Raw genomic sequence first — 26,693 nt, forward strand, 5'->3', positions numbered from 1 at the left:
TTGGATATTTCAAACTTTTTTAACAAATCAAAACATTAAAAATTGGGCGTTCAAAATTATTCAGCCCCTTTACTTTCAGTGCAGCAAACTCTCTCCAGAAGTTCAGTGAGGATCTCTGAATGATCCAATGTTGACCTAAATGACTAATGATGATAAATACAATCCACCTGTGTGTAATCAAGTCTCCGTATAAATGCACCTGCACTGTGATAGTCTCAGAGGTCCGTTAAAAGCGCAGAGAGCATCATGAAGAACAAGGAACACACCAGGCAGGTCCGAGATACTGTTGTGAAGAAGTTTAAAGCCGGATTTGGATACAAAATGATTTCCCAAGCTTTAAACATCCCAAGGAGCACTGTGCAAGCGATAATATTGAAATGGAAGGAGTATCAGACCACTGCAAATCTACCAAGACCTGGCCGTCCCTCTAAACTTTCAGCTCATACAAGGAGAAGACTGATCAGAGATGCAGCCAAGAGGCCCATGATCACTCTGGATGAACTGCAGAGATCTACAGCTGAGGTGGGAGACTCTGTCCATAGGACAACAATCAGTCGTATATTGCACAAATCTGGCCTTTATGGAAGAGTGGCAAAAAGAGAGCCATTTCTTAAAGATATCCATAAAAAGTGTAATTTAAAGTTTGCCACAAGCCACCTGGGAGACACACCAAACATGTGGAAGAAGGTGCTCTGGTCAGATGAAACCAAAATTGAACTTTTTGGCAACAATGCAAAACGTTATGTTTGGCGTAAAAGCAACACAGCTGAACACACCATCCCCACTGTCAAACATGGTGGTGGCAGCATCATGGTTTGGGCCTGCTTTTCTTCAGCAGGGACAGGGAAGATGGTTAAAATTGATGGGAAGATGGATGGAGCCAACTACAGGACCATTCTGGAAGAAAACCTGATGGAGTCTGCAAAAGACCTGAGACTGGGATGGAGATTTGTCTTCCAACAAGACAATGATCCAAAACATAAAGCAAAATCTACAATGGAATGGTTCAAAAATAAACATATCCAGGTGTTAGAATGGCCAAGTCAAAGTCCAGACCTGAATCCAATCGAGAATCTGTGGAAAGAACTGAAAACTGCTGTTCACAAATGCTCTCCATCCAACCTCACTGAGCTCGAGCTGTTTTGCAAGGAGGAATGGGAAAAAATGTCAGTCTCTCGATGTGCAAAACTGATAGAGACATACCCCAAGCGACTTACAGCTGTAATCGCAGCAAAAGGTGTCGCTACAAAGTATCAACTTAAGGGGGCTGAATAATTTTGCACGCCCAATTTTTCAGTTTTTGATTTGTTAAAAAAGTTTGAAATATCCAATAAATGTCGTTCCACTTCATGATTGTGTCCCACTTGTTGTTGATTCTTTTCAAAAAAATACAGTTTTATATCTTTATGTTTGAAGCCTGAAATGTGGCAACAGGTCACAAAGTTCAAGGGGGCCGAATACTTTCGCAAGGCACTGTATTTTCTAAAAACTGCATTGTTGGTTAAGGGCTTGTAAGTAAGCATTTCACTGGAAGGTCTGCACCTGTTGTATTAGGCGTATGTGACAAAAAACATTTGATTTTATTGAATTTTATTGGTAATGTCCTTTGTTTGGTTAGTATTGTTGATATACTTATATATTTCTCCTTACTTATGGCACTTTGTATTGTATACTAATGTATTTTATCTATCTCCTCTTTGTATTCCCTTCAGACCACAACCTCCTATCATAACTTGTCACAAACTTATCTTCCGGCCTTACGAGCCATCAAATCTCCATCTTACCACCCATGTGCTCCTGTGACCTTCTGCTGTGCCCTTTTAGTTAGTGAATAAATAACGAGAACTGGAAACCTTGTCTTGAACCTTTGTTCCTGCATTCTTACAGATGCGCCATAGTGGCAATATCACTTTTCAACCTAGCCTAAGATACAGTCCACCCTAGTCTTTTTCTTTAATTATATTAGTAATAGTACTGCTGCTTCACTGCTGCATAACTCCAGCCCGTTCCCTCTGTCCCTCAAATGACTGCATCATGTCTCAACAACCCTCCACTGTTCAGACAGAGAGAGTAGCCCAGGACCAACTGGAACAGACAGCTAAGGACACATATCTACACTATCTATCATAGATGGCCTGGTCTGCAGTCTAAAGTACACCACCCAGCCAGACCAGCCTGGCATGACATTACATAACCATAATGGGCCGCTCCTGCCCTCTTGTTCTTTCTTCAGTGGGTCACCACGCCGAAGGTCTTACTTGGTCATAATTTAATGGATAATTGTTCTTAATATGCAAGGCATAACTCCAACTCCCCATCTCCCAGCTTCTTCTTTGCTAGATCACGTACCACTCATTTGATGTAGGCATCAATTGATGCACATACAGTGCATTCGGAAAGTAGCCAGGCCCCTTCCCTTTTTCCACATTTTGTTACTCCAAACCCATAACGACAAAGAGAAAACAGTTTTTTAGAAGTGATTGCAAATGTATAAAAACTAAAACACAGAAATACCATATTTACATAAGTATTCAGACCCTTTGCTATGAGACTCAAAATTGAGCTCAGGTGCATCCTGTTTCCATCGATCATCTTTAAGATGTTTCTACAACTTAATTGGAGTCCACCTGTGGTAAATTCAATTGATTGGACATGATTTGGAAAGGCACACACCTGTCTATATAAGGTCCCACAGTTGACAGTGTGTCAGAGAAAAAAACAATCCATGAGGTCGAAGGAAATGTCAGTAGAGCTTTGAGACAGGATTATGTCGAGGCACCGATCTGGGGAAGGGTACCAAAAACTTTCTGCAGCATTGAAGGTCCCCAAGAACACATTGGCCTCCATCATTCTTAAATGGAAGAAGTTTGGAACCACCAAGACTCTTCCTAGAGCTGGCCGCCCCTCTAAACTGAACAATCAGGGGAGAAGGGCGTTGGTCATGGAGGTGACCAAGAACTCGATAGTCAATCTGACGGAGCTCCAGAGTTCCTCTGTGGAGATGGGAGAACCTTGCAAAAGGACAACCATCTCTGCAGCTGTCACATCGTGTATGTAGGTGGCAGGGAAGTCAAGTGCAGGAGAATCAAACTTGGTATAAATTGAGTATTTTAATAACTTAAAACAGAAACTCCAAAACCAAAGACCATAATAAAATAAATGTGGGTACAAGAACCCGTCGCACACTAATCCATAAAACATGAACATAACAATAAACAATCTCTGACAAGGACATGAGTGTAACGGCTTTCTTCTATCTCCTCCTCGGACGAGGAGGTGTAGCAAGGATCGGACCAAAATGTGGCGTGTAGATTGCGATCCATGTTTATTAAACTGAAGCAACACGAATCTAAATACAAACACTACAAAACAATAAACGTAACGAAAACCGAAACAGCCTAATACTCGTGCACATAAACACAGAACACGGAACACGGACATCAGGACACTAAGGACAATCACCCATGAAACACTCAAAGAATATGGCTGCCTAAATATGGTTCCCAATCAGAGACAACGATAAACACCTGCCTCTGATTGAGAACCACTTCAGACAGCCATAGACTTAACAAGAACACCCCACTAAGCTACAATCCCAATACCAACACACCACATAACAAAAACCCATGCCACACCCTGGCCTGAGCAAATAAATGAAGATAAACACAAAATACTTCGACCAGGGTGTGACAATGAGGGGAAACAGAGGGTTAAATACACAACATATAATGAATGGGATTGGAACCAGGTGTGTAAGAAGACCAGACAAAACAATGGAAAATGAAACATAGATCAATGATGGCTAGAAGACTGGTGACAATCGCCGAGCACCGCCTGAACAAGGAGAGGCATCGACTTCGGCAGAAGTTGTGACAGCAGCACTCCAGCAATCAGGCCATTATGGTAGAGTGACCAGACGGAAACCACTCCTCAGTCAAAGGCACATGACAGCCCGCTTGAAGTTTGCCAAAAGGCACCCAAAGGACCCTCAGACCATGAGAAACAAGATTCTCTGGTCTGATGAAACCAAGATTGAACTCTTTGGCCTGAATGCCAAGTGTCACGTCTGGAGGAAACCTGGCACCATCCCTATGGGGAAGCGTGGTGGTGGTGACATCCTGCTGTGTGGATGTTTTTCAGCGGCAGTGACTGGGAGACGAGTCAGGATCAAGGGAAAGATGAACGGAGCAAAGTACAGAGAGATCCTAGATGAAAACCTGCTCCAGAGCGCTCAGGACCTCAGACTGGGGTGAAAGGTTCACCTTCCAACAGGACAACAACCCTAAGAACACAGCCAAGACAACGCAGGAGTGGCTTCGGGACAAATCTCTGAATGTCCTTGAGCGGCCCAGCCACTATCTTACGTCTCAAATCAAATCTTGACTACCAAAGTCCATTTGATGTCACAAAGCTGTCCAGTACTTTAAAAATATACTCTCCTGTTGTCCTGGTTTCCAGTGGTTTTCAGAAGAGGATGTCTTCCTTAATTGACCCCCCATAAACGTAACGGACATATACCAGGAACTGTGCCAGGCCCGCCACGTCTGTTGACTCATCCAGCTGTAAACGCATAGAATTCACTGGCATGTATGCAAAGCAGTAATTGTTTCAAAACATCTCCTGCCATGTCACTGATGCGTCGAGAAACAGTGTTGTTTGATGAAGTCATTGTCTGTATAGTTTTTTGGGCCTTTTCCCCCAGCACGGTCCCAGCCATGTCCACAGCAGCAGGAAGAATTAAGTCCTCCACAATAGTATGGGGCTTGCCTGTCCTAGCCACTCGGTAGCTCACCCTATAAGAAGCTTCTAGGCCCTTCTTATTAATGGTATCTGTTGCTTTTATACATGTCTCACTACTCAAAAGTCGTCTTAATTCTCGCTCAAAAAACTCCTGTGGCTTATTTTTCAAATTGGCATGTTTTGTTTCTAAACGTCTGCGCAAGAGTGAATTTTTCATCGAGTTGTGAGAGAGTACTTTTGCACATATAACACACTGTGGCTGAGGAAAGGCACTACTCCCAAAATAAGTGAACCCCAAATCAATGTAGTTCTCATCATATTTGCGCCTCTTCGATGGTCCAACGTCCCTGTCTGTTGTTTGGTGCTTTCCCGGGTAAGGAGGCAGTAGCTCTTCGGCTGCATCAGATTCACAACTGTCAGTGTCCGTGCTAGCTGGGCTAACAACGAATGTAGAATTACTGATGCTAGCATTGGATGTGCTCGTGGAAGCAGAACAACTTGTGTCGTCGACAGGTGCCGGTGTAGTACTGCTGGTAGTAGCAGTACTACCAGTAGAGCTGGTATGTGTCTCTATGGACGCGGGCCTTACTTTCTTTAACCATTTATCAATTTTAGAGCAAAGGGAATGAGCAATGGCTACATTTGGCTACATAGTGAAATTCCTGCGAGAGAATAACGGTTAATGTGATTGGATGTTAATTATTTGACTAGGCTACCTGTATTTGACATTGTGTTGTTATTTTTGCTGAACACTGAATGGTTTAATTTTATTTTTGGCAGTGAAACGAGGCTACTCAGGCGAGAAAAAAAACTCACCCAAATGTATAGCCCCGTTGGAAAATATAAATTGACTGTTTGAAAATGTGAATAATTTTTTTCCAATTTTTAAAATAATTGTATTTTATATGTGAGTCACATTTTTATTTGGCTACCCCCGACGGCATTGCGCGTACCCCTGGGGCTACATTGTACTCCAGTTTGGAAATACCTGTTCTATACCCATGACTGTCAGAGTGCTCACGACCACTGCCATCCTACCCAGGGTCTGAGTAGGACCATGAACCAGCCCTACAGGACTTCATTGAGTGGTGTGACAGTGTGCTGCTGGAGTTGAATGTCTCCAAGATTAAGGAAATGGTAGTCGAATTCAGGAGGAAACCCCCCAGGATGGGCCAGGTGATCATCCATGGTGAAGAGGTGGACATTGTGGACCAGCATAAATATCTTGGTACCATCTTTGATAACACCCTGAAGTTTGAAAAAGCTCACCAGAGACAATACATCCTCATGAAACTGAATTAATTAATTGTCCACAAATCGATATCGCAAACCGAGAGCATGCTGTTTTTCCTTCGTATGCTGGTTCACATCCCTTTCTGTCAAGAACAGGAACCACCTCCAAGCCATTGTGAACACCTGTTGTAAGATCCCCGGGGTGCCTCTCATAAGTCTGGCTTCATTCTTTGAGCAGCAGGCCAGGAGGAAGGCCTATAACATCCTCAGCACTCATGTCCTCATGTCCTGTGCTGTCTCAAGTGCTCCACCAATAGGCACAGGGCCTCGTTTGTGCCCGAGGCCATCGAGGACCATTAAGGAAGACCTAGGGACTATTCTAGAAATAGTTTAGCCCTGCAATGAATTAAGAACTGTAAATACCATTAACTTGTAGTTTCTTAAATTGCACAATGTGTGTGTTTGTCCTGTCTGAAGCACCCTGTCAGCCAGGAATTAATTGCCCCTTGGGGATTAATGAAGTAGTATTGTATACACATGGGAAACTGAGCATGAAAAACCCAGCAGCGTTGCAGATCTTGACACACTCAAACTGGTGCCCTTGGCACTTGTTACCGTTCAAAGGCATTTGTCTTGCCCATCCACCCTCTGAATGGCACACATATATAATTCATTTCTCAATTGTCTCAAAGCTTAAAGCTCTTTAACCTGTCTCCTCCCCTTAATCGACACTGATTGAAGTGGATTTAACAGGTAACATCAATAAGGGATCATAGCTTTCACCTGGTAAGTCTATGTCAACGAAAGAGCAGTTGTTCCCAATGTTTTGTACACTTTGTACACTTTGTACACTCAGTGTACAAAGTATAAGTATGAAATGTTATTTGTATACAACAAATACAATGTCTTATAAGCCCATGTGGGCTGAGCATCATGAAGATGAGTGACACTATAATAAATAAATAAATAAATAAACAAAAACAAGTCATGATCGGATTTGCTGAAGGAGGGACGAGCAAGGACCTTGTAATGCATGTTTGTAAGTTGAGTAACAGCAGTCTAGGACTTTATTGCCCCTAGTGGTGAAAAATATGTGTTGGTAAAAGTTGGGGGTCACATGTCTTAGTGATGTGAATTAAAATCACCAGCATCAAGAAAAGCAACCTCCGGGTGCATGGTTTCCTGCTTGTTAATAGCCTCGTACAGTTTGTAAAGTGCCTGCTTGTTGTAGTTGTGTCGTCCTGAAGTGGAATATATATACAGCAGTCATGATATAAGATTGAATATATATCCAGCCATTATTATGAGCTGTCCTCCCCTCAGCAGCATCCTGTGCATGGTGTGGTATCTTGTCCGAAAGCATTGTTTCAGAAAAACAGAGAGTATTGCAGTTACGAGTCCTGTTGATTAAAACAAATCTGTGATCAGTTCTATCCATCTAATTATTAGTCAATAGAATGGAGGGAAGTGGTGGCCAGTTTTCCCTTCGCCTTCAGTTCAGCTGGTGCCAAGTCGAACCCAGCCAGATGAACCGAACAAGTGTGCTCGCATACTCCCTTAAAAGTCCTAATACCATTTGTCCATTTTGAGACTCCGTAGCCAGTATACACTTCCTCAAAATAGTCCGAATTTATCTAAGATAACTCAAGAAGTCTGTCATTAATTTGGATGTTTTTGCAGAGGAGATCTTAGTTGTGCAATTGTACATCTAACTAGGATGTATTTATCAATAAAGAAATGGGCATGAAAACAAGTTGTCTCTCATTGAATGACAACAAAGGCTTTATTGAAGAATCCATACATACTGTTGACCAATCACCGACGAAGGAGAATAGACTTCGGCTACCGACATCGGCTTGCCTCGAGAAAAAAAATTATGTTCCCGAACAGCCGAAAAAACCCTTAATGAAGTCGAAAACTAGCAAAAAAGGTGGGCCTCTGATTGGCTGAACTAGTCACACACCCCCTGACAACCTGGTCATGAGGGTTTTCTACAGCCACCCTAAAATGTATGTAGTACATGTTTTACTCAGTAAAACCTGTGGGCAAGGCTGTTTGTCCCCAGGAGGTTCTCCATGTAGTAACCAAAAAAGTGTTAAACAAATAAAAATATCAGTTGTTGTGACAAGGTAGGGGTGCTATACAGAAGGTAGCCCTATTTGGTAAAATACCAAGTATAAATTATGGCAAGGACAGCTCAAATAAGCAGAGAGAAACAACAGTCCATCTTTGACTGGCCTTCATGTCTTAAAGTAATCTGGAAAATTTAAAGAACTTTTAAAGTTTATTCAAGTGCAGTCGCAAAAACTATCAAGCGCTATGATGAAACCAGCTATCATGAGGACTTTTGACTGGTACTGTATGTACACTACTGTTCAAAAGTTTGGGGTCCTTGTTTTTGAAAGAAAAGCACATTTTTTTTGTCCATTAAAATAACATCAAATTGTTCAGAAATACAGTGTAGACATTGTTAATGTTGTAAATGACTATTGTAGCTGGAAATGGCTGATCAATTTGATGTTATTCTATTTCTTGTTAACTTCTCTGGGATATGTGGGACGCTAGCAGGCGCCAAATTCAAAACAACAAAAAACCCATAATTAAAATTCCTCAAACATACAAGTACACACACCATTTTAAAGATAAACTTCTTGTAAATCCAGCCACAGTGTCCGATTTCAAATAGGCTTTACAGCGAAACCACACCAAACGATATGTTAGGTCAGCACCTAGTCACAGAAAACCATACAGCCATTTTCCAGCCAAGGAGAGGGCTCACAAAAGTCAGAAATAGCGATTAAATTAATCACTAACCTTTGATGAGCTTCATCAGATGGCACTCACAGGACTTCATGTTAGACAATAAATGTGTGTTTTGTTCGATAAAGTTAATCTTTGTCCAAAAACCTAATTTGAAATTGGTGTGTTATGTTCAGAAATGCATTGTCTCAACAAACATCCGGTGAAAGTGCAGAGAGCCACATCAAATTACAGAAATACTCATAATAAACATTGATAAAAGATACAAGTGTTATGCATGGAATTATAGATAAACATCTCCTTAATGGAAGCGCTGTGTCAGATTTCAAAAAGGCTTTACGGTGAAAGCACACCTTGCGATTATGTTAGGTCAGCACCTAGCCACAGAAAAACATACAGCCATTTTCCAACCAAGGAGGTGTGTCACAAAACTCAGAAATAGCATTATAAATATTCACTTACCTTTGATGATCTTCATCAGAATGCACTCCCAGGAATCCCAGTTCCACAATAAATGTTTGTTTTGTTCAATAAAGTCCATCATTTATGTCCAAATACCTCCTTTTTGTTTGCGCGTTTAGTTCACAAATCCAAACTCACGAGGCGCGGGCAAGTCCAGGCGAAAGTTCAGACGGAGAGTCAAAAAAGTTATATTTCAGTTCGTAGAAACATGTCAAACGATGTATAGAATCAATCTTTAGGATGTTTTTATCATAAATCTTCAATAATGTTTCAACCGGACAAATCCTTTGTCTGAACGCAGCAACCTCGCACATGATTTAGCTCATGGCATTCTGCAAGACACCTGACTCAAACAGCTCTCATTCTCTCCGCTTTACAGTTGAAGCCTGAAACAAGGTTCTAAAGACTGTTGACATCTAGTGGAAGCCTTGGGAAGTGCAATATGGCCCCATAGACACTGTATATTCGATAGACAATGACTTGAAAAACTACAAACCTCCGTTTTCTTCTCAGGTTTTTGAATGCCATATGAGTTCTGTTATACTCACAGACATCATTCAAACAGTTTTAGAAACTTCAGATTATTTTCTATCCAAATAGAATTATATGCATATTCCAACTTTTGGGCCTGAGTAGCAGGCAGTTTACTCTGGGCACCTTATTATCCAAGCTACTCAATACTGCCCCACAGTCCCAAAAAAGTTAACAAACTATAGTTTTGGCAAGTCCGTTAGGAAATCTACTTTGTGCATGACACAAGTAATTATTCTAACAATTGTTTACAGACAGATTATTTCATTTATAATTCACTGTATCACAATTCCAGTGGGTCAGAAGTTTACATACACCAAGTTGACTGTGCCTTTGGAAATTTCCAGAAATTATGTCATGGCTTTAGAAGCTTCTGTTAGGCTAATTGACATCATTTGAATCAATTGGAGGTGTACCTGTGGATGCATTTCAAGGCCTACCTTCAAAACACAGTGCCTCTTTGCTTGACATCATGGGAAACTCAAAAGAAATCAGCCAAGACCTTAGAAAAAAATTGTAGACCTCCACAAGTCTGGTTCATCATTGGGAGCAATTTCCAAATGCTTGAAGGTACCACGTTCATCTGTACAAACAATAGTATGCAAGTATAAACACCATGGGACCACGAAGCCGTCATACCGCTCAGTAAGGAGACGCATTCTGTATCCTAGAGATGAACGTACTTTGGTGCGAAAAGTGAGAAACAATCCCAGAACAACAGCAAAAGGACCTTGTGAAGATGCTGGAGGAAACAGGTACAAAAGTATATATATCCACTGTAAACTAGTCCTATAAATCAAAATAACCTGAAAGGCCGCTCAGCAAGGAAGAAGCCACTGCTCCAAATCCGCCATAAAAAGCCAGACTACGGTTTGCAACTGCACATGGAGAAAAGATCATACTTTTTGGAGAAATTTCCTCTGGTCTGATGAAACAAAAATAGAACTGTTTGGCCATAATGATCGCCGTTATGTTTGGAGGAAAAAGGGGGAGCCTTGCAAGCCGAAGAACACCATCCCAACCGTGAAACACGGGGGTGGCAGCATCATGCACTTCACAAAATAGATGGCATCATGAGGAAAGAAAATTATGTGGATATATTGAAGCAACATCTTAAGACATGAGTCACGAAATTAAAGCTTGGTCGCAAATGGGTCTTCCAAATGGACAATGACCCCAAGCATACTTCCAAAGTTGTGGCAAAATGGCTTAAGGACAACAAAGTCAAGGTTTCGGCCATCACAAAGCCTTGACCTCAATCCTATAGAAAATTTGTGGGCAGAACTGAAAAAGCGTGTGCGAGCAAAGAGGCCTACAAACCTGACTCAGTTACACCAGCTCTGTCAGAAGGGATGGGGCAAAATTCACCCAACTTATTGTGGGAAGCTTGTGGAAGGCTTCCCGAACCATTTGACCCAAGTTAGGCAATGCTACCAAATACTAATTGAGTGTATGTGAACTTCTGACCACCAGGGAATGTGATGAAATAAATAAATCTGAAATAAATAATTATCTCTACTATTATTCTGACATTTCACATTTCAAACTTAAAATAAACTAGAAGTAAATGTCAGGAATTGTGACAAACTGAGTTTAAGTGTATTTGGCTAAGGTGTATGTAAACTTCCAACTTCAACTGTATGGGTCACGTGCCCTTTCCATGACAGACTGACCAGGTGAAAGCTATGATCCCTTATTGATGTCACTTGTTAAATCCACTTTGTGGCAACTCAATATTAGGAAGATGAAACTAAATGCATGCTCTTCAACCGATCGCTGCCCGCACCTGCCCGCCTGTCTAGCATCACTACTCTGGACGGTTCTGACTTAGAATATGTGGACAACTACAAATACCTAGGTGTCTGGTTAGACTGTAAACTCTCCTTCCAGACTCACATTAAGCATCTCCAATCCAATATTAAATCTAGAATCGGCTTCCTATTTTGCAACAAAGCATCCTTCACTCATCCTGCCAAACATACCCTCGTAAAACTGACTATCCTACCGATCCTTGACTTCGGCAATGTCATTTACAAAACAGCCTCCAACACTCTACTCAGCAAATTGGATGCAGTCTATCACAGTGCCATCCATTCTGTCACCAAAGCCCCATATACTACCCCCCACTGCGACCTGTATGCTTACGTTGGCTGGCCCTCGCTTCATATTCGTCGCCAAACCCACTGGCTCCAGGTCATTTATAAGTCTTTGCTAGGTAAAGCCCCGCCTGACTAGACTGGAATGGAAAGTATTGCACTCTGAATTCCTCTCAGAAACATTCGCTCTTTCTCTCTTAGATTTGTCTCTCTCTCTCTAATGAATATCCAGGCATCACACACATAAATGTCGCCTGGCAGACAATGCTGATCCGACCTGACAGAGACCTGGAGTCGACTTACACATACACACACATGAAGACACACACACACACACACATATGTACACACACACACACACACACACACACACACGTATATAAACGTATGTAGGAACACACATACTGTACATACAGGCAGACACACACAGCAGCAGCAAATGTGTTTCTCATGTTGGGTTGGGATCAATTCCATTTAAATTCTCTAAATTCAGGAAGTGAATTGAAGTAAGATTTTGATTATTATATTTTTTATGAAAATCCTTCCTGAATTGAAATGGAATTGACACCAACTCTGGTGCTTTATTCAAAACCAAAAGCATCATCTGTGTGAAAGGGGCATTATGACTTCAACCCACAGCTCAGAGAGAACAGAACGTCATTGACGTGTTCATGGAGAGAGACAGAACAATACATTCACGAGAGCACACACACAAAGCGAGAAGGACAGGGTTAGGAGTGTGTGTGCCTGAGGGATCGGCGTTCTGGAAGCACTGACCTCACTGCTAAGACCGAGGCTGTCCCCGTCCCCCTGAGCTGACCGAGGCTGTCCCCATCCCCCTGAGCTGAAGCTATCTGACACACTGACACACTGACCTCACTGTTGAGACCGAGGCTGTCCCCATCCCCCTGAGCTGACCGAGGCTGTCCCCGTCCCACAGAGCTGAAGCTGTCTGACACACTGACCTCACTGCTGAGACCGAGGCTGTCCCCGTCCCACAGAGCTGAAGCTATTTGACACACTGACCTCACTGCTGAGACCGAGGCTGTCCCCGTCCCCCTGAGCTGAAGCTATCTCACACACTGGCCTCACTGCTGAGGCCGAGGCTGTCCCCGTCCCCCTGAGTCCAGCAGGTATATTTCACTGGTCACGCCCAAAGCCTTTGGCCGCCTTTCCTTACAATTCTCTTCTGCCAATGACTGGAACAAATCCTCTCACAAATCCTCTCACAAATCCCCTCACTAACTTTAACATCAGCTGTCAGAGCTGCTTACAGATCATTGCACCTGTACATAGCCCATCTGTAAATAGCTCGCCCAACTACCTCATCCCCATTTGTTATAATTTATTTTGCTCCTTTGCACCCCAGTATCTCTACTTGCACATTCATGTTCTGCACATCTATCACTCCAGTGTTTAATTACTAAATTGTAATTATTTCGCCACTATGACCTATTTATTACCTTACCTCCCTAATCTTACTTCATTTGCACACACTGTACATAGACTTTTCTATTGTGTTATTGACTGTACGTTTGGTTATTCCATGTGTAACTCTGTGTTGTTTGTGTCTCACTGCTTTGCTTTATCTTAGCCAGGTCGCAGTTGTAAATGAGAACTTGTTCTCAACTTGAATACATGGTTAAATAAAGGTTAAATATATACACTGCTCAAAAAAATAAAGGGAACACTAAAATAACACATCCTAGATCTGAATGAATGAAATATTCTTATTAAATACTTTTTTCTTTACATAGTTGAATGTGCTGACAACAAAATCACACAAAAATTATCAATGGAAATCAAATTTATCAACCCATGGAGGTCTGGATTTGGAGTCACACTCAAAATTAAAGTGGAAAATCACACTACAAGCTGATCTGACTTTGATGTAATGTCCTTAAAACAAGTCAAAATGAGGCTCAGTAGTGTGTGTGGCCTCCACGTGCCTGTATGACCTCCCTACAATGCCTGGGCATGCTCCTGATGAGGTGGCGGATGGTCTCCTGAGGGATCTCCTCCCAGACCTGGACTAAAGCATCCGCCAACTCCTGGACAGTCTGTGGTACAACGTGGCGTTGGTGTATGGAGCGAGACATGATGTCCCAGATGTGCTCAATTGGATTCAGGTCTGGGAAACGGGCAGGCCAGTCCATAGCATCAATGCCCTCCTCTTGCAGAAACACACAACATGAGGTCTAGCATTGTCTTGCATTAGGAGGAACCCAGGGCCAACCACACCAGCATATGGTCTCACAAGGGGTCTGAGGATCTCATCTCGGTACCTAATGGCAGTCAGGCTACCTCTGGCGAGCACATGCTGTGCGGCCCCCTAAAGAAATGCCACCCCACACCATGACTGACCCACTGCCAAACCGGTCATGCTGGAGGATGTTGCAGGCAGCAGAATGTTCTCCACGGCGTCTCCAGACTCTGTCACGTCTGTCACAGGTGCTCAGTGTGAACCTGCTTTCATCTGAGAAGAGCACAAGGCACCAGTGGCGAATTTGCCAATCTTGGTGTTCTCTGGCAAAAATGAGGGCCACCTGTGGACATGGGCCCTCATACCACCCTCATGGAGTCTGTTTCTGACCGTTTGAGCAGACACATGCACATTTGGGGCCTGCTGGAGGTCATTTTGCAGGGCTCTGGCAGTGCTCCTCCTGCTCCTCCTTGCACAAAGGCGGAGGTAGCATTCCTGCTGCTGGGTTGTTGCCCTCCTACGGCCTCCTCCACGTCTCCTGATGTACTGGCCTGTCTCCTGGTAGCGCCTCCATGCTCTGAACACTACGCTGACAGACACAGCGAACCTTCTTGCCACAGCTCGCATTGATGTGCCATCCTGGATGAGCTGCACTACCTGAGCCACTTGTGTGGGTTGTAGACTCCGTCTCATGCTACCACTAGAGTGAAAGCACCGTCAGCATTCAAAAGTGACCAAAACATCAGCCAGGAAGCATAGGAACTGAGAAGTGGTCTGTGGTCACCACCTGCAGAACCACTCCTTTATTGGGGGTGTCTTGCTAATTGCCTAGAATTTCCACCTGTTGTCTATTACATTTGCACAACAGCATGTGACATTTATTGTCAATCAGTGTTGCTTCCTAAGTGGACAGTTTGATTTCACAGAAGTGTGATTGACTTGGAGTTACATTGTGTTGTTTAAGTGTTTCCTTTATTTTTTTGAGCAGTGTATATATTTTTAAATCTACACACAATACCACATAATGACAAAGCAAAAACAGCAAAAACCTTCAATGTCACATTTAAATCAGTATTCAGACCTTTTACTCAGTAAAGGACATTCAGAGACTTGTCCCGAAGCTACTCCTGCTCCTTGGCTGTGCGCTTAGGGTCATTGTCATGTTGGAAGGTGAACCTTTGCCACAGTCTGAGGTCCTGAGCGCTCTGGAGCAGGTTTTCATCAAGGATCTCTCTGTACTTTGCTCCGTTAATATTTGCCTCGATCCTGACTAGTCTCCCAGTCCCTGTCTCTGAAAAGCATCTCCACAGCTGCCACCGCCATGCTTCACCGTGAACATGGTGCCAGGTTTCCTCCAGACGTGATGCTTGGCATTCGATCTTGGTTTCCTCAGACCAGAGAATCTTGGGGACCTTCAATGCTGCAGACATTTTTTGGTACCCTTCCCCAGATCTGTGCATCGACACAGTCCTGTCTCGAAACTCTACGGACAATTCCTTCGACCTCTTGGCTTGGTTTTTGCTCTGACATGCACTGTCAACTGTGGGACCTTAAATAGACAGATGTGTGCCTTTCCTGATCATGTCCAATCAATTGAATTTACCACCGTTGGACTCCAATCAAGTTGTAGAAACATCTCAAGGATGATCAATGGAAACAGGATGCACCTCAGCTCAATTTCGAGTCTCATTGCAAGAGTCTGAATACTTAAATAAATAAGTTTTTTCTGTTTTTTATTTTTCGTACATTTGCAAAATTTTCTAAAAACCTGTCGTTATGGGGTATTGTGTGTAGATTGCTAAGGAGTTTTTTGTATTTAATCTATTTTAGAATAACACTGTAACGTCACAAAATGTGAAGAAATTCAAGGGGTCTGAATACTTTCCGAAGGCACTGTATATATTGCAAACTGCGCTGGCATGCCTTGGCAATGTTGGTGTAACAGTACATCATAGGGAATAACACTTGGGGATTTTTATGGCGATGTACCGATATGTAGGAATGATCATGTGAGCCTACTGTCTGTGCTCATATAGGCTACTAACGGACCCCAGTTCTATGGCCACTGGCCATGCAGGGTGTGAGATGGCTCTGCCCCTATGCAACCCCTGTGTCCCACTTTTCTTGTTCCCCCTGACAGCATGACAGAGGCTGGGCCAGCAGCGGTAATTGATGCAGTTTTTTTCTACTTAGTTTGTTTGTTCCATTGTTAATTAGTCACACCTCATTTAGCACTAGGGGCCACATCCTCCCTTGGCAAAACAGTACTTTGCAACAGGCAAGGTGTCAATCCCATCACAAATGTTAGGAGCATTTAAATAGTATGCTGTCTGTACAATTGACAAATAAAGTGGTATTAATCTTATTACTAACTTTATTCTCTTTTTTTCTCTCCATCTCGCTCTCTCTTACTCTCTATTCTTCTTTCTCCCTACAGAGCACTACCACCTGAACAATTCAGCCTTATACCCAGGAATGCCACACCCTCATAGCAACCTCAGTGGACTGGGCCTCAACAAGTACAACTCCCTCAGGGCTGTGGGTAAGGCCACACACACACACACACACACACTCACACGCATAAGCATAATGGACACAAACATGCGCGTACACACACACATGCATAAACACACATTAACACACATATAAACATATGGACACACACATGCGGACACACATGCATTCTCACACACACACACACACACACACTGTGCACTCCAGGACATGCTGATCATAATCCAGACTGGCACTGTAACCTTTTCAAACCATCATAAGGTTTTCAAGCTGGCATCTGATGTGGTTTCGGCTCCCTTCATGGAAAGACATATCATGAATGAAAGGAGATATCCTACTGGCAATACAGTCTCAGCGCTTTTCTGGAAAGTGTAGGTCAGATCCATATACACTCAGTGGCAGTTTATTAGGTTCACAAAAATGGTTTGCTCCTACAGGCAGACAGGAATCAAGCAGGCAGACAGGCATCAAGGCATTCAGTTACTGTTTGAGGTACTGCTGCTCATTCCGTTCACCAGCTCCGGAGGTCTACATCACTGGCCTTCTAGGCGTCACTGAACTGGATTCATTACCACCAACCCCGGACTGTCTTGTTTCATTACGCACACCTGGTTCCCTTTCCCCCTGATTAGTATGTGTACATATGTGTCCTCTGTTCCCCTTTGTCCTTGTTGATTATTGTTCCGTGTCCGTTGGTCTTGTGAGTACCTGTGCTGTGTTGTATTCGCTTGCGTGTTACCATGTTAGTGTGCACTTGTTATTATGTGTCACAGTCTTCTAGGAGTAGTGGGGTTGGAGTCAGGCGCAGAGAGCAGAGGATTCGGAAACTCGTATTTTATTCCGGTACAAACGGTCACGCCTAAATACTGGGCGCATAAAACTGACCGGCCCAACACAGGACCCAAACAGTCCGGGGAAAATAAAATACAAATACACATCCACACTCTAACAGAGGTACAATCCCGCACAAACCTAAGTTTGCAACCAATAAGACCAAACAAACAGAAAAGGAAAAAGGGATTGGTGGCGGCCAGTAGACCGGCGACGACGACCGCCGAGTGCTGCCCGAACAGGCAGGGGAGCCACCTTCGGTGGGAGTTGTGACAGTACCCTCCCCCCGACGTGTGGCTCCCGCAGCGCGCCGCCACTGGCCTCGAGGGCGACCCGGTGGGCGAGGCGCAGGGCGATCCGGGTGGAGGCGGTGGAAGTCCCTCAGTAGTGAAGGGTCCAAAATGTCCCCCACCGGTACCCAGCACCTCTCCTCCGGACCGTACCCCTCCCAGTCCACGAGGTACTGTAGGCCCCTCACCCGGCGTCTAGAGTCCAGGATAGCACGTACTGTGTACTTCGGGGACCCCTCGATGTCCGGAGGGGGCAAAGGGACCTCCGGCACCTCACCTTCCTGCAGGGGACCAGCCACCACCGGCCTGAGGAGAGACACATGAAACGAGGGGTTAATACGATAATAAGGAGGAAGCTGTAACCTATAACACACCTTGTTTATCATCCTCAGGACTTTAAATGGCCCCACACACTGCGGCCCCAGATTCCGGCAGGGCAGGCGGAGGGGCAGGTTTCGGGTCGAGAGCCCCTGGTGCGAACACGGGGGCCTCACTGCGGTGTTGGTCAGCAATCCTCTTCTGCCGTCCACTAGCTTGTTTTAATGAAACAAGCTAGTGGACTTGTTTCCTCCACCGCAGGAGCCCATTCCTCCACCGCAGGAGCCTTGGTTTGGCTCTGATGCCATGGAGCCAGGACCGGCTGGTAGCCCAACACGCACTGGAACGGTGACATGTTAGTAGAGGAGTGGCGGAGGGAGTTCTGAGCCACCTCCGCCCATGGGACGTACCTCGCCCATTCACCAGGCCGGTCCTGGCAATACGACTGCAGAAACCTACCCACATCCTGGTTCACTCTCTCCACCTGCCCATTACTCTCGGGGTGGAAACCCGAGGTCAGGCTGAACGAGACCCCCAGCCGTTCCATGAACGCCCTCCAAACTCTGGACGTGAACTGGGGACCCTGATCAGAAACGATGTCCTCAGGCACCCCGTAGTGCCGGAAGACATGGGTAAACAGAGCCTCCGCAGTCTGTAGGGCCGTAGGGAGACCGGGCAACGGGATGAGACGGCAGGACTTAGAAAACCGATCCACAACGACCAGGATCGTGGTGTTTCCCTGAGACGGAGGAAGGTCGGTGAGAAAATCCACCGACAAGTGCGACCATGGCCGTTGTGGAAAGGGGAGGGGCTGTAAATTCCCTCTAGGCAGGTGTTGAGGAGCCTTGCTCTAAGCGCACACCGAGTAGGAGGAGACATAAAACCTCACGCCCTTGACCAAAGTGGGCCACCAGTACCTCCCCCTAAGACTCCGCACGGTCCTCTCGATCCCAGGATGACCCGAAGAGGGTAGTGTATGGGCCCATCGAATCAACCGATCACGGACACCAAGAGGCACGTACTGAACACCTGCTGGACACTGAGGGGGTGCAGGTTCCAACTGGGGTGCTACCAGACTTGAAGCCGGGAGGATGGGAGTTGGATCATTGGGCCGCTCCTCGGTGTCATATAGGCGGGACAGCGCGTCGGCCTTCGTATACCCGAAATCGGGTAAAGAACATGGCCCACCTGGCCTGACGCGGATTCAATCTCCTCACTGCCCGGATATACTCGAGATTACGATGGTCAGTCCAGATGAGGAAAGGGTGCTTGGCCCCCTCAAGCCAATGTCTCCACCCAGTCAGAGCCTTGACTACAGTTAACAACTTCCAGTCCCCCACGTCATAGTTCCGCTCCGCCGGACCGAGCTTCCTCGAGAAGAAAGCGCAGGGGCGGAGCTTTGGTGGCGTGCCCGAGCGCTGTGATCGCACGGCTCCCACCCCAGTCTCGGACGCGTCCACCTCCACTATGAACCCCAAAGAGGGGTCCGGATGAGCCAGCACAGGAGCGTCGGTGAACAGCTCCTTCAGGCGACTGAGAGCTCTGCCCGCCTCTGCTGACCAGCGCAAGTGCGCCGGTCCCCCCTTCAGCAGTGAGGTAATGGGAGCAGCCACCTGACCAAAACCCTGGATAAACCTCCGGTAGTAATTCGCAAACCCTAAAAACCGCTGCACGTCCTGTGGTCGGAGTCTGCGAATTACGCACGGCTGTAATGCGGTCACACTCCATCACCACCCCAGAGGTGGAAATGCGATAACCCAGGAAGGAAACGGCTTGTTTGGAGAACACACATTTCTCAGCCTTGACATACAGATCATGCTCCAGCAGTCACACAAGTACCCTACGCACCAGAGACACGTGCGCAGCGCGTGTGGCAGAATAGATAGTATATCAGAACAGTATATCAGAACAGTATATCATCGACATACACTACCACCCCCTGCCCATGCAGGTCTCTGAGAATCTTGTCTACGAAAGATTGGAAAACGGCTGAAGCATTCTTCAACCCATAGGGCATGTTGAGTCACTCATCTCCCACCCGGATACGCACCAAATTATATGCACTCCCAAGGTCCAGTTTTGTGAAGAAACACGCCCGTGAAATTATTCCACCGCCGTGGCGATGAGAGGTAGCGGGTAACTAAACCCCACTGTGATGGACTTTAGACCTCTATAATCAATGCACGGACGCAGACCTCCCTCCTTATTCTTCACAAAAAAGAAGCTCGAGGAGACGGGTGACGTGGAGAGCTGAATGTACCCCTGTCCCAGAGATTCAGTGACGTATGTCTCCATTGCCACTGTCTCCTCCTGGGACAACAGGTACACGTGACTCCTGGGAAGTGCAGCGTTTACCAGGAGGTTTATCGCGCAATTCCCTTGTCTATTAGGTGGTAATTGGGTCGCCCTCTTCTTACAGAAGGCGATAGCCAAACCGGCATATTCAGAGGGAATGCGCACAGTGGAAACCTGGTCTGGACTCTCCACCATCGTCGCACCGATGGAAACTCTGATGCACCTGCCTGATCTCGGAGAGTCCCCTGTCTCCATGAAATTTCAGGATTGTGATTAGCCAGCCAGGGAATCCCTAGCACCACTGGAAACGCAGGTGAATCAATAAGGAAGAGACTAATCCGCTCCTTAGGATCCCCCTGCGTTACCATGTCCAGTGGAACCGTGGCCTCCCCGACCAGCCCTGACCCTAATGGTCGGCTATCTTAGGAGTGCATGGGGAAAGGTTGGCCTAACGACACCAGGGGAGTCCCTAGCCTTAACGTGAGCCCACGATCCATAAAGTTCCCAGCTGCGCCTGAATCGACTAGCGCCTTATGCTGTAGAGAGGGAGAAAACTCAGAAAAATAAATTATTAAGAACATATGACCAACAGGGAGCTCTGGGTGAGTCTGGTGCTGACTCACCTGGGGTGAACAAGGATTGCTCTGCCGGCCATCCCGACTCCCAGACGTGCTCCTCGAGCACCAATCGGCAGTGTGTCCTCTCCGAGCCTCCTCCGGTCACCCTCGATGCAGCCCCCCCTAACTCCATGGGGATTGGAGCGGGAGGGCGTGGAGGTGGAACCAACAGGGCACGTTCTGGACTCCCGCGGGCAGCCAGCAGGTTGCAGCCAGCAGGTCAATACCTCGTCGAGGGAGAGGGTGGTGTCCCGACAAGCTAGCTCCCTGTGGACGTCCTCCCGGAGGCTACAGCGATAGTGGTCCATCAGGGCCCTGTTGTTCCACCCCGCCCCGGCGGCCAAGGTCTGGAACTCCAGCGCAAAGTCCTGCGCACTCCTCGTCTCCTGTCGCAGGTGAAACAGCCGTTCACCCGCCGCTCGGCCCTCCGGTGGGTGGTCGAACACGGCCCGGAACCGGCGGGTGAACTCCCCCGAGGGAGTCGGACGAACGGTAGCCAGGTACAGCTCCAGCTGTAGTAGGAACCCCTGGCACCCAGCCGCCATTCCATCGTACTCCCTGGGGAGCGCCAGACGCAGGGCACCGGATCCGGATGCCGGAGGAGGGGTAGGTGTTGCTGGGGGTGAGGTAGGGAGGTCATTACTCTCCCATCGGTCCATCCTCTCCATCATCCGGTCCATTGCCGACCTGATCCGGTGGAGAACGGCCGAGGACTCGCTCCTATCAGAGGTACAATCCCGGACAAACTTAGGCGGGCCTAACAGGCTTAAATAGACATAAATCAAGAAACAAAATAATGGACAGGTGCAACCAATAAGACCAAACGAACAGAAAAGGAAAAAGAGATTGGTGGTGGATAGTAGACCGGCGACGACGACCGCCGAGGGCCGCCCGAACAGGCAGGGGAGCCACCTTCGGTGGGAGTCGTGACAGTATGGGTCTCTTAGAGGTTTACACCTTGCTCTTTGTTTGGGTTACAGCCCTGTGTTATATGTATACGTATTTGTTTTGGGCTTGGTCTATTTAATGTTCATGACATAAGCTATTTTGGGTAGAGAAATAAAAGCCCCTATTTCATATTCCTGCTCCTGTCTCCTATCATTATACAACGTGACATCGATTGCACGTTAGAATGGGCAAAACGAGTGACCTTAGCGACTGCGCGTGGCATGATCAGCGGTGCCAGGCGCACTGGTTCCAGTATCTCAAACGTCCAGCCCTCTGGTCTTTTCACGTGAATAGGCAGTGGTGGATGTAAAGATGATACTCTTTAATATAAATTTACTCAATAAGTCACCCAATAAAATATTACTGGTTTTATATATACTTAAGTATCAAAAGTACATGTGATTGCTAATATATACTGAATTATCAAAGGTAAAAGTACAAATAATTTAATATTCCTTACATTAAGCTAACCAGACAAAACACTCCAACACTCAGACATAATTTACAAAGGAAGCATTTGTGTTTAGTGAGTCCACCAGATCAGAGGCAGTAGGGATGACTAGGGATGTTCTCTTGATAAGTGTGTGAATTGGACCATTTTCCTGTCCTGCTAAGCATTCAAATGTAACGAGTACTTTTGAGTATCAGGGAAAATGTATGGAGTAAAAAGTACATTATTTTCTTTAAGAATGTAGTGAAGTAAAAGTTGTCAAAAATAGAAATAGTACAGATGCCCCAAAAAACTACTTAAGTAGTACTTTAAAGAATTGTTATTTACATCACTGTGTCTAAAGGTTACAGAGAACGGTGCGACAAACAAAAAACAACCCGTCAGTGAAGTCCTGTGGGCGAAAACATCTTGTTTATGAGAATGGTCGAAGTAGAATGGCAAGAATCGTGTAAGCTAACAGGCGGGCCACAAACAGACAAATAATGGCGCAGTGCAACAGTGGTGTGCAGAACAGCATCTCGGAAAGCACAACTCGTCAGTCCTTATCGCGGATGGACTATTGTAGCAGACGACCACACCGGGTTCCACTCCTATCAGCTAAAAACAAGAAGCGGCTCCAGTGGGCATGCGATCACCAACACTGGACAATTGAGTGGAAAAACATAATCTGGTCCGACGAATCGCGGTTCCTGTTGCGTCATGCTGATGCCAATCAGGATTTGGCATAGGCAGCATGAGTCCATGGCCCCATCCTGCCTGGTGTCAATGGTTACAGGCTGGTGGTGGTGGTGTAATGGTGTGGGACATTTTTCCCTGGCACGTTTGGTCCCTTGATAACAATTGAGCAACATTTGAATGCCACACCTTGTAGAATCCATGCCTCGAATAGTTCAGGCTGATCTGGAGGCAAAAAAAAGTGGTCCAGCCCAGTAGTAGATGGGTGTACCCAATAAACTGGCCACTGAGTGTATATACACAGTTTATGGTTCTGGTGAAGGTCATGTAAACCAGGGTTTCCCAAACCCTGGGTGCACGTTTTGTTAATTTCCTTAGGACTACACAGCTGATTCAAATAATCAAAGCTTGATGTTGAGTAAGTTATTTGAATCAGCTGTGTTGGGCAAAAACCAAAACATGAACCCAGGAGCTACAGTGATGTTGTGGTACAGACTGGCAGATCATGAACTTGGGAGATATAAATATTAAAGTCGCACACGCTATACTATTCACAGTAATGTATTATTTTGTGTCTGAAACAAAATTATGGCAGTGTGTTGGGACAGAACACACCATTCACACCGACAGGCTGAAGAGAAATACAGCAATGGACAGAGAACAGAATCCCTGTCACTCCACAATCTACTTTTCAGGCATAAAGGGATGATTCACTGACTAGAGTGGAATGGAAAGTATTGCACTCTGAATTCCTCTCAGAAACATTCGCTCTTTCTCTCTTAGATTTCTCTCTCTCTCTAATGAGTATCCAGGCATTACACACATACAGAGGTCACACGTACACACGTAGACACACACACACACGCACACACACACACGTATATAAACGTATGTAGGAACAAACATACTGTGCATACGTACAGGCAGACACTGAGATTTAGATTATTATATTTTTCATGAAAATCCTTCCTGAATTGAAATGGAATTGACACCAACTCTGGTGCTTCATTCAAAACCAAAAGCATCATCTGTGTGAAAGGGGCATCATGACTTCAACCCACAGCTCAGAGAGAACAGAACGTCATTGACGTGTTCATGGAGAGAGACAGAACAATACATTCACGAGAGCACACACACAAAGCGAGAAGGACAGGGTTAGGAGTGTGTGTGCCTGAGGGATCGGGGTTCTGGAAGCACTGACCTCACTGCTAAGACCGAGGCTGTCCCCGTCGCCCTGAGCTGACCGAGGCTGTCCCCGTCCCCCTGAGCTGAAGCTACCTGACACACTGGCCTCCCAGTGCCCACCCTATTTACAACACAAACTTCCAGGATTATTACAGTTGAGTATTTTAGTTTTTTTCTGAAATCAGGGCCTCTTCTTAGACAGTTGACAGTTAACTTCAGGCCACTAACTCTCTTCTCTCTTGTCTGCTGCAGCGGACACTGCCTCTAGGGGATACTATAAGAGCTACCCTTTGATGGACTTCTCCCAGTACCAGGCAGCTCCAGCCTTCCAGCCCATCTCCCTGCACCCCAAGGACAAGTCCTACCTTCACCAGGACCACCACCAGCTCCCCACCCACCACAACCTCCACGCCCCCCTCTCCATCTCCATCCCCCAGAGCCACCCGGAGAGGTCCCGCCTGTCCAAGACCACCAGCCACCCCCTGTTCTCTAGCTCGGCCTTGAAAGCCTGGGACACCAGTGGACACTACGTCCAGAGGCAGACCTCCCAGCCTGGGCACATCTCAGCCCATCAGCATGCCTATTCCACCAGGAGACTGCACAGCGTAGAGAATTTCCCGGAGATGTTCAACCACCCTGTGTCATACGGCCACCCATCCTCCTACCACCACACCAGGCATAAGAGCTACTCCACCAACAGCAAGACAGAGGTCACTGTCTGAGAATGGAGCTCTGAGTTCCTCTGTACCTACAATGATACAGAAACAGATACAAAAATGTACAGGATAGAGAGGAGTGTCGGAGTGTTTAAAAGATACTGGATGAAGGGGGGTTAAAAGATAGGGCAACAATGCATCAGCATCGCCACCCACCACCATGACTAAAGTACAATAACTGAACCACAAAGATCCCCAAGACATTGATAATGCAAGAGAAACACTGTCGCTCTCGGAACACCTCTGAGCCTCTCGGTCTCTATGTCTACCACAACTCCTTGTTGCTCGGAACCTTTCTTTAACTCTACCACATCTCTCCATGCATTCTTCTCTGATCTTGTTCTTTCACCTATATCCTCTATTTCCCACAGCTCCCCCCTCTCTCAGCCCTTAGAAGCGCTGTGTTCAGGCCTTTAGAGGGATGATGGCACCCCCGGGGCCACATTAACTCGACAGGGACAATGCCATCCTCACGTCAGCTCCAATCAGCCTCCGCCCCAGCGCAAGACAGAGAGAGAGAGAGGGAGAGAGACAGGTAGGGAGATAGTGGGAAATCACTCTAGGGATCTTTAGAGGAAAGCCGAATGACAGGAGTGGACAAAGTATATATGTAAAGATTTTTCTTCCCTGGGGGTGAAATGAAGGAGTCATTGTGGATCTGGAGACTGTATAGCCTGGGTGCCAGTCTGTTTCTGCTCTCTTGCCAACTCCTTATGGAATTGTCACGGCTTGACAATGACAATGGAGTAGGCAATGGCACAAACAGATCTGGGACCAGGCTAGAGACTGGGTCTTGGTGGAGTGTTTATGAGTGCGTGTGAGTATGTGAGGACATACTGGGCTGTCAGTGTAAGTGAATTCGCTGCGGCATCTCGGACCCCAGAGGAGGTCTTCCGTGTTTTCCCCTGATGCACGGACAGTAAAGGGCACAGACAAGAGCTCTAGAGGTGTTGCTAAGGCTACCAGACTCTCTTTAAATGGCAATGGATGTACCCTATTCTACAAGTGGTGCATCTATTTGTTTACCAGGACTATGATTAACCACTGAGGTAAAATAAAGAAACAAAACTATTGTTGAAAAGTAGGATACTTGTACATGACTAAATGACACATAACAGGCAGGGGACTAGTGATAGCAGCATCTTTGGTCAGGTGCCGTAGTTCTAAAACCCAGAAACGGTGCTGAAATGTGTAAGGACCAATGAAGTCTAATCGACGCTACGGTCTCTCGGAAGGTATTGGGTTGAGCACAAACTCACCCTAAAGAGGTACACACATGTAGCCTTGTAGGACCATCCTGCAATCTAGCAAGATCAGGATTGCCATACGAGGCTAACACACATGGCCAACGTACTAGCTGCACACTTCAGATTAATCCACTTCCAGAAGTGCTAATGCTAATGAAGGCAATGAATACAACTAAACTCTTTACATGAGTCATGATCATGATGCATTACTACCCCTTACCTCGCACATCCCTACCCTTCCTCCTTTTCGACAAGTAGTCTAACGTTTAAGAGTGTGTGCGCCAGTAACCGAAAGGTCACTGGTTCAAATCCCCAAGCCGACTTGAGCAAGGCACTTAACCCTAATTGTGCCTGTAAGTCACTCTGAATAAATGACTAACATGTAATCTTCTCTCTATTCCTCCTCATCTTCTCTCTATTCCTCCTCATCTTCTCTCTATTCCTCCTCTACCATTTTCTAATCAGCTCCTCTCCAGTTGTAACCGTAGCCTTCTTTCATCTCTTCCTTCTCTCAGCTCTCTCATCAAGTCTCTATTCACCCCATCTTTTGGAGAGCTATTTTATTTCTCATTCCCTCCCTA

The 26,693-nt window shown here is 45.9% G+C and overlaps 1 protein-coding gene across 1 annotated transcript in view; it reads left to right on the forward strand.

Moving 5' to 3' along the window:
- The window catches only part of LOC110499103 (protein shisa-9B-like), a 45,232-nt gene extending 18,803 nt beyond the window's left edge, over window positions 1-26,429 (forward strand). Inside the window, exons 4-5 of the mRNA XM_021576002.2 lie at window positions 16,463-16,567; window positions 24,402-26,429. Of these exons, the coding sequence (XP_021431677.2) occupies window positions 16,463-16,567; window positions 24,402-24,871 (575 nt within the window). The 3' untranslated portion in view covers window positions 24,872-26,429. The remainder of the gene's footprint in view (window positions 1-16,462; window positions 16,568-24,401) is intronic.
- The last annotated feature ends 264 nt before the right edge of the window (window positions 26,430-26,693 follow it).

The sequence above is a fragment of the Oncorhynchus mykiss genome, chromosome 20 (genome assembly GCF_013265735.2).
Source record: "Oncorhynchus mykiss isolate Arlee chromosome 20, USDA_OmykA_1.1, whole genome shotgun sequence".
In the NCBI taxonomy this organism is placed as follows: Eukaryota; Metazoa; Chordata; class Actinopteri; order Salmoniformes; family Salmonidae; genus Oncorhynchus; species Oncorhynchus mykiss.